Consider the following 9,176-nt stretch of genomic DNA (forward strand, 5'->3'; position numbering starts at 1 on the left):
ATACTCAGCATAAACATTTTAAATAGATTCTATATTTTTGGTCCATCCATGACATATTACTAAAGTAGCCTATTTACTGTTGTTGATGTGGGTCACTTGCTGTTAGCCAATTCACTTTCTCGTACCAGGAGAGCTGAAAGGAACGAGTATTATTCCCTACCTTTTTCACCAAGTCAATTTGAGGCGTTGGTCTACCCTGCTCTTTAATTTTAATTTTTTCCTCGAAAGGAAGACTGGCAAATGGCTTCGCCAAAATTAAATCAGCAATGCTTGGCATCCGTGCGCAGCTTTCTTGCTAGCTGACTAGCCCCCTGAAGTTCAAGTTCAGTCACTCAAATAAACGAAATTTCTGGAACTAAGATAGCAAACTTGACAAAACTATATTTACACTTTATTTACAATGAAAATATATACAAACTAAAAAAGCTGGTAGAAACCGTATGTAATGAATGAAATTGAAATGTAAGCCGATCTCTTACAATACACCACAGCACTCGCGAATCCGCATGGGACTGAACTGAAATTCACCGCTGCCTGTCTATATTTGAAACGAGCTGTCAATCAAAGAAAATATCTGCTCGTCTGCAGTTTGCTAAAGATCACGTGGACAAGCCAGAAGGCTATTGGAAAAATGTTTTGTGGATGGATGAGACCAAAATAGAACTTTTTGGTTTAAATGAGAAGTGTTATGTTTGGAGAAAGGAAAACACTGCATTCCAGCATAAGAACCTTATCCCATCTGTGAAACATGGTGGTGGTAGTATCATGGTTTGGGCCTGTTTTGCTGCATCTGGGCCAGGACGGCTTGCCATCATTGATGGAACAATGAATTCTGAATTATACCAGTGAATTCTAAAGGAAAATGTCAGGACATCTGTCCATGAACTGAATCTCAAGAGAAGGTGGGTCATGCAGCAAGACAACGACCCTAAGCACACAAGTCGTTCTACCAAAGAATGGTTAAAGAAGAATAAAGTTAATGTTTTGGAATGGCCAAGTCAAAGTCCTGACCTTAATCCAATGGAAATGTTGTGGAAGGACCTGAAGCGAGCAGTTCATGTGAGGAAACCCACCAACATCCCAGAGTTGAAGCTGTTCTGTACGGAGGAACGGGCTAAAATTCCTCCAAGCCGGTGTGCAGGACTGATCAACAGTTACCGCAAACGTTTAGTTGCAGTTATTGCTGCACAAGGGGGTCACACCACATACTGAAAGCAAAGGTTCACATACTTTTGCCACTCACAGATATGTAATATTGGATCATTTTCCTCAATAAATAAATGACCAAGTATAATATTTTTGTCTCATTTGTTTAACTGGGTTCTCTTTATCTACTTTTAGGACTTGTGTGAAAATCTGATGATGCAGATTTTAGCTTATGCAGAAATATAGAAAATTCTAAAGGGTTCACAAATTTTCTTTTTAAAGATTTTTTTTGGGCTTTTTCCACCTTTACTGGATTGGACAGTGCAGAGACAGGAGAGAAACGGGGAGGGATTGGGAAATGACCACAGGTCAGAATCAAACCCAGGTCCCCGGATCCATGGCACGGTGCCCCATCCACCCGAGCCACGATGCCCCCAAGGGTTCACAAATTTTCAAGCACCACTGTGTGTTCCTAAATGCTGCTGATTCTGCCTGTGTGCTCTGATCACATCTACAGAAGTCCTACAGCAGCCTGAGTGCTGACTTAAAGAGGGTGAAGGACTGGACTGACAGAATTCATCTGCTTGTGACTACCGATCAAATCAAAATGAATGACGAATTCACGGTGAAACAGATGACACACTGAGCTCTTTAGCTTTTTACAAAAATTCACAGTGTCTCACAGATCCAGCACTGACGAGAAAAATGCAACTTGCTGCATGATGTTTACTCGGAGTCTTCTGAACTTTTATGGATGCTCTCGCAAGATTGTATCACTAAAAGGACAAAATGTAATTAGATATCTAATAAGTTAAATGACTCACTTATGGAAGCCGCGAGAGGCCCTTCATATAATCTTTTTTTATTCACCTTGTTATCCCGAGATAACGACATAATTAATTCAGGATCTCGAGAAAACAACACAACTAACTTGAGATCTCGAGAAAGCAAAACCGTTATTCCGAGATCTCGAGAAAACAAAACAATTATTTCATGATCTCAGCTGGATCACTGTATCTCCGTCGGTAGAGACGAAGCTGGGCCAGTCTTCTGCGGAGGTGCCGAGCACTAATTTTGAAATTATCCCTTATTAAAAGACTTAATGCAATCTCTCCCTGTGTCAACCCCTGATCAAAATATTGCCTTATTAGGTGATCGATTGTTCCAGACATTCTAATGACCAAAGTTGCGTCTATACAGAGTGAGAAATAGCCCCAAAGTCAGCATATCACAAGTCTCTTGGCGCACCTGAATGAACCATTTCTCAGCTGTTTACTCGAGATCACGGAACAATTGTTTTGTTTTCTCAAGATCTCGAATTAGTTGTGTTGTTTTCTGGAGATCCTGAATTAATTATGTCGTTATCTCGGGATAACAAGGTGAATAAAAAAAGATTATATGAAGGGCCTCTCTCGGCTTCCGTACTCACTGAATAAATGCTGATTAAAGTTATTTTTAATTGAAAAATAATTAAAATTATTTTCTAAAATCTCAAAGTTAATCAAAATAAAATTTTATATACAGTGGTATGCAAAAGTTTGGGCACCCCTGGTCAAAATTGCTGTTACTGTGAACAGTTAAGCAAGTTGAAGATTAAATAATCTCCAAAAGGCATAAAGTTAAAGACGACTCATTCCCTTTATATTTTAAGCAAAAACAATTTTTTATTTTCATCTTTTACATTTTCAAAATTGCAAAAAAGGAAAAGGGCTCAAAGCAAAAGTTTGGGCACCCCGCATGATTAGTACCTAGTAACACCTCCTTTGGCAAGTATCACAGCTTGTAAACACTTTCTGTAGGCAGCTAATAATCTTTCAGTTCTTACCTGGGGGATTTTCACACACTCGTCCTTGCAAAAGGCTTCCAGTTCTACAAGTTTCTTGGGCGGTCTTGCACGCACTGCTCTTTTGAGATCTATCCACAGATTTTCAATGATGTTTAGGTCAGGGGACTGTGAGGGCCCGGGCAAAACCTTCAGCTTGTGCCTCTTGAGGGATTCCATTGTAGATTTTGAGGTGTGTTTTGGATCATCGTCTTATTGTAGGACCCGTCCTCTTTTTAACTTCAACTTTTTTACAGATGGTGTGATGTTTGCTTCCAGAATTTGCTGGTATTTATTCAAATCCATGCTTCCCTCGACCAGTGAAATGTGCCCTGTGCTGCAACACAACCCCAAAGCATGATGGATCCACACCCATGCTTCAGAGTTGGAGACGTGTTCTTTTCCTGGAATTTGGCACCCTTTTTTCTCCAAACATACCTTTGCACATTGTGGCCAAAAAGTTCTATTTTTATTTCATCAGTTCACAGGATTTGTTTCCAAAATGCATCAGGCTTGCTTAGATGTTCATCTGCAAACTTCAGACGCTGAATTTTGTGGCTCGGACGCAGGAACAGTTTTCTTCTGATGACTCTCTCATGAAGGTCATATTTGTTCAGGTGTCGCTGCTTAGTAGAACAGTGCACCACCACTCCAGGGTCTGCTCAATCTTTCTGAAGGTCCTTTGCAGTCAAACAGGGGTTTTTATTTGCCTTTCTAGCAATCCAACAAGCAGTTCTTTCAGAAAGTTTTCTTCATCTTCCAGACCTCACCTTGATCTCCACTGTTTCTGTTAACTGCCATTTCTTAATAACATTACGATCTGAGGAAACAGCTACCTGAAAACACTTTGCTACGTTCTTGTAGCCTTGTCCTGTTTTGTGAGCATCAATTCTTTAATTATTCAGAATGCGAGGGAGTTGCTTAGAGGAGCCCATGGCTGTTGATTTTAGGGACAAGTTTGAGGAGTCAGAGAATTTATACAGCTTTGAAATCTGCATCATCTTCCCTTTCCTAATGAAGAATTTGAACAAGCCACAGCTCAATAAGCTAATTAAGGTCTGGAACCTTGGGAAAAGTTACCGGAGAACTCAAATGTATTGGGGTGCCCAAACTTTCGCATGGTGTTCCTTTTCTTTTTTCACTCTCCAATTGTACAAAACAAAAATAATACACAAATCCTGCAGAAAACGCTGAAAAGAAATGTCTCGTCTTTACCTTTATGCCTTTTGGTGATCAGTTCATCTTCTGCTCACTTAACTATTCACAGTAACAGGCATTTTCAGCAAGGGTGCCCAAACTTTTGCATGCCACTGTAAGTCCTCCATTTATTTTTATTTTTCACTTTATTTTGTCTGTTTGATCCGTTCCAACACACCTTTACTCATTTATATCTTTCCTCCTTGCTTATATGATAATGAGTGGGTGTGTTCAAACCTATCCAGCAATTTGATTGGTCCAGACAATGTGTCTCTTTTTTGCATCTTGTTTTTTAAGAAATAAAACAGGCACAAAAATAAGCTAGTAAAAATTTTATTGGTGAAATTTTCAGAAAGTGAGTAAATCAGTTCCAAATATAAATCTGTACACCAACATCATACAGATTAATAACCAAACAGTCTATAATACTTGTGTGTAAAACGTAGATTCTGATCATAAAATCTCCTCATTTCACTGATTATGAAAGAATGAAGTTATTATAAATTCAGCAGTCAATTTTAATTAAAATGATTTCACTGTGTGAATTTTACCTTTTAATCAGAGAGAAGACTGAAATCTCAGCGTGTTCCTGATCCACACTGCGAAGCTGTAACGTGGACATCAGTCTACGAGCTCCTGAAGAACTGTTTCTGGATTTTATTTCTTTTAATATATATATTTGAAATTTAATCACAACCCCACACCATGATTATGTTTGTAAATCCATCCATCCATGTATTATCTATAACTGCTTATCCTGTGCAGGGTCGCGGGCTGGAGCCTATCCCAGCTGACTAAGGGCGAGAGGCGGGGTACACCCTGGACAAATCGCCAGATCATCGCAGGATGTTTGTAATTCAGTTTCTGATTTGTAGAAGAACGCTATAATACTTTTCCTTCCACATTTCAACCCCAAACACACGTTTGAACAGTATGATCATGTATACCTGTGCAACTATAATCAAAACACGAAATTATGAATTTGCTATGCTGTAATTTTACTGATTTGAAGTTTTAAATTCTCTTATTCTGTTCTACTGCTTCTTAAGAGAACAAAATTACTTTACTTGCTAAAATGTGATTTTTTTTCTAGTTAATATGATTTCAGTAGCAGAGATCATTCATTTCCTGCTATCTATAGCCACCACCATCACCACCACCATCATATTTACCATGAGGTGAAAGAAGAGGACATGTGTTCATTAACACTAGACATGTTCTCCCTCTGCCTTGTTCTTCTGTAATCCCTGCAGAAGCTCGTGGTACTCTGCACTGTTTGTGTCCTCGTGCTGGTCCTGAATCACCCACTGGTCCAGACGCTCACGCTGGTTCTGATCCAGGATTCCCATGCGGCTGTACTCCAACACCAGGTTTCTGTACCCTGCTTTGTAGTAGCCTCGGATACCGTCATGGGACAAAACATGGCTCTCAGCCGGAATGCTTTCACCTGGAATTACACAAAAGAACAAAATCAAGTGCAGCAATACAACAACAATTTTACTCCGAGACCATCAAGGCCTTTACTCCGAGACCATCAGGGCCTTTACTCTGAGACCATCAGTTCTGCTGTATTTAATATCTCATGTTGTATTTCCTGTCTTTGTCCATTGCGCCGTACCCCTCTGACTTCCTCTAACTTTTGCACAATGTGGTGTTGACTGTGTTCACTGTTGTGTGTGTGTTCTGTCATGCTGCACTGAGGCCATGGAGATCATTATTTCATTCTACTGTAGAAGTGTTTCTGGCTCAAAAGACAATGAACCTCTTTAATCTCTCTGATCTAATTTGTCACAGATCACACAAGTTTTTAATTGTGATCAGTGGAGCGTCTGCGGTTCACGTCCCTGTGAATGAACTGTTGCTATAGAAACAATAACGTATTAGAATGATAGTGTTAATATACAGCTGTGATTTGCAGCTGCACTCCTGTCAGAGCTGCTGTTATTTATTAAATTAATCAGCAGCAGCGTCGTGAAACTACCTGTAACTACTGCGTTATCGTGTCCACCGTAAACACCCCGACAAATCACACCCCCTACTGGAGGGCAGAACATGCACATGCTTGTTTCAGGACAAACCCCACCGAGGTTCTTACCCAGAGCGCCTCTGAACTTTTGTGCGGTAAGTGGGTGATGCAGAATCATGCAGCGTTTCAGCAGAAGCTCTACATCTCCAGTGATCATGGTGTCTGCTAGAAGTTTCCTGCAAAAAAATAAATGTTAAAAGCAGATTTTTCTTTCTGTTTTAATGCAGTAAATAATCAACTGCTTAATGTTTATAATGTTGTACTTAAAGTATTAAATGTTTAAAACCACTTCAAACTCTCGTAATGTTGATTGTAATTCTGTAAAACTGCCTTGCGTGAAGGTTTTGTCCGTAACCGTGAACACACCGAGCGTGAATGTTACCTGGCCATCTGCGAGCGGTCGCTTGGGCCCGTAGTTAAAGCCCGCTTGTGATCCTGTCCCAGAACCTCCATGGCAATCAGATTCTGTCCGTTATTGTCCGTCTTTATGCTGCTGATCAGTTTATAAAGCTCCAGGTTTTTATCTCTAAACTCGGTCACTGAGCCTGAGTTCTCCATGAACATCCAGGCTTGTCTGATGGAGTCCTTTGGGGGAATATGGCTCGTGTTAAGTATCCCAGTGGTGTTCTTACTGGACTTCCGAGCACTTAGAACTCTGCCGAGAGAGAACTAGAATTAAACTAGTGAGCTAATTGGGAGCTCAAGTGAGCATTTGATCTCCCTCGAACTCATTTCTTGCAGCTGTACAGAATAAAATCCAATGACACGCGACACCCCGGTTATATATATTTTTCTGTGTATACACACATTTTATATATAAAACTGTATATTATTATTTTAATACTTACATTATAATTATTTATTGGGCTATCAGTTTAATCCTGTGACGTTATCGTGGGTCTCTGTACACCGTGCTGGTTTGATGTGAATAAATATCAAAAACGACCTCAAAGCAATCAGATACTTTACCTTTTATTTTCACCAACAAAGCCGAGATGGTTCACTCTGATGAGGATGCGGTCGTCACTCCTGATGAATTTAACACTCTGGAAGTATTCCTGCAGCGCCACGTCAGCCTCCTTATGACTTCCTCTAGTGATGCTGTATTTCCTGGGGTTTTTGTGAGAGAAGTCGTATCCTCTCTGGAGGTTGAGCATGGGTGTGTATAATTCAAGGTTTGTCTGGATCTAATGAGAAATCAAGAGTGTGAGATTAAACACAGTCCAGATCATCTCGTGTCATGTGCATGTGACTGAGTAAAACTGCACGCTGATTGGTCAGGACTGGGTTTTTCTCAGGACGTCTCTCTGTTTATAGCGTTAGAGCATTCTCACGTGATTATCTGCTTCCACAGCCACATGCCCCAAAAACACTAATTATAGATTTATCTCATCTATCCAGGGCAGATCAACTGCTGAATCAGCAACAGGAACGATGTAGTGACCCATTGTGGTAATACAGTGCTGGTGGACAAGTGAGAGAAAAAAAAGCTGATCGGAAAATAATCAACTCTGGGGAGGGAACAATACCTTGGTTTCATCACACATCCATCCATCTGAAAAACAGTCAGTGATCTCAGTATCATTAAATCTGAGCGGATCAACAACTAAAGTGTGGCTTTTACACTCAGGATGCGCACACACGGTTCCATGAATAACATACTAGTACAATACTCCTCTCTGTGCAATACTCATGCACTTTATTATATACATAATCTTACTCTTTCATTTATGCATATTACCTCAATGATTGTACCGTGTATATCTGTGCTTGTATTACTTTTTATTGAAGTACTTTTACACTTTTTATAAATACTTTTATACTTTAGTAAATTTACAGTAACTGAGCATCTGCTGGCTTGTTCCAAACGACATCTCACTGTACTTGTACAGTGACAATAAAGGCATCTTGTATCTTGTATGAAGGAATCGGAGCCACACGTTAAAACTACTCACCTCCTTTTTCACTTTCTCACGTAGCACCAAAGCCTCTTTCTTTGGGTCTTCTGTCTCGTTGCCAGTTGCTTGTGCTACTGCGTGATAAAGAGCGTTCTGAGGATCCGAGCTGACGCTGATTATCCGGCCATCCTCTTGTATAAGGTCAAAATGGCCACCATACAGCTGCACACCAGCTCTGTTTTTATAAGGAAAAGTAACTCTGCTCAGTACATTCAGTTCATAAGCGTCAACCCTGAAATGTATTTCTGTAAGTGAGCTGTAGAATGATCTAGTGATTAGTCTTACTGTGGTAGATGTAGGGATTTTGCAGATTTGGTCAACCTCAGTTTTATATCACCTGCTGATTTGTTGGTTCCTGGGTACCGTTCCTCAGTGAGCTGTTTTCCGTTTTCATCAACAACTGTGAGTTGAATTCCTTTTCCATGGAGCAGGTTACTTTTTGTGAGCACGTACACATCGAGGGCTGTAACAGGCTGACCGTCTTTGCTCATATCTTCTGTATACTGTATTAGTTTTGTTTTGTCCTCATCGGACAGCTGCTCCACTTTCTTGTGGCTTGCAGATTTCTTGTGCTTTTGCCTCTGGTCATCAAAGAAACGCTGAGTTTTCTGTCTGTGCATGATGTGGTCCACCGCCTTTCCAGCAGCACTGCTCACCTGACTCTTAAATGTGTTGGTCAGTAAAGAAGTGATATGCTTAGAGCAGGAGCTGACAAACTGCTCAGAAACCGTTTGAGCGATAATCTGTAGAAGTTCTCCTCGAAGGCGTTGTACGTCATGTAAATTGTGTCATCCATCATAGTCATACTTTGTTATGTCATTCTGAAGCTCACCGATGCTCTTCAGTAATTCTGGAACAAATTTCTGGTCTATTATCTCCTTTGTTGGTATGGCACCCAATATTTGAACAAAAATTGTTGTGTACTCAGCTAGTTTCACGGCGATCGTTCCTGCTTCCAGCACACCTGACAGGTTCGCTTTATTCATCAGCTCTGTTGCTTGTGTACACACGTCAGAGAGTTTGCTGA

At 40.4% G+C, this 9,176-nt stretch overlaps 1 protein-coding gene across 1 annotated transcript; it reads right to left on the reverse strand.

Annotated features, from left to right (window-relative positions):
• Window positions 1-4,589: 4,589 nt before the first annotated feature.
• On the reverse strand, window positions 4,590-9,176 carry LOC132875403 (uncharacterized). The gene is made up of 6 exons (XM_060912176.1): window positions 8,435-9,176; window positions 8,147-8,324; window positions 7,161-7,378; window positions 6,574-6,846; window positions 6,261-6,367; window positions 4,590-5,612 (listed from the first exon to the last, which is right to left on the reverse strand). Exons 1-6 carry the CDS (start codon window positions 8,767-8,769, stop codon window positions 5,374-5,376), a joined length of 1,350 nt encoding a protein of 449 aa, XP_060768159.1. The 5' UTR covers window positions 8,770-9,176; the 3' UTR covers window positions 4,590-5,373.

The sequence above is a fragment of the Neoarius graeffei genome, chromosome 28 (genome assembly GCF_027579695.1).
Source record: "Neoarius graeffei isolate fNeoGra1 chromosome 28, fNeoGra1.pri, whole genome shotgun sequence".
Taxonomy (NCBI): domain Eukaryota; kingdom Metazoa; phylum Chordata; class Actinopteri; order Siluriformes; family Ariidae; genus Neoarius; species Neoarius graeffei.

Bases quoted from the DNA above. Each gene is read 5' to 3' on its own strand.
- LOC132875403 (XM_060912176.1), bottom strand. From the start codon at position 8,769: ATGCACAGACAGAAAACTCAGCGTTTCTTTGATGACCAGAGGCAAAAG. The intron at 6,368-6,573 runs GTAACATTCACG...ATTTTTTTGCAG, and splicing joins GACCGCTCGCAGATGGCCAG to GAAACTTCTAGCAGACACCA. The intron at 5,613-6,260 runs GTAAGAACCTCG...GTGTAATTCCAG, and splicing joins AAAGTTCAGAGGCGCTCTGG to GTGAAAGCATTCCGGCTGAG.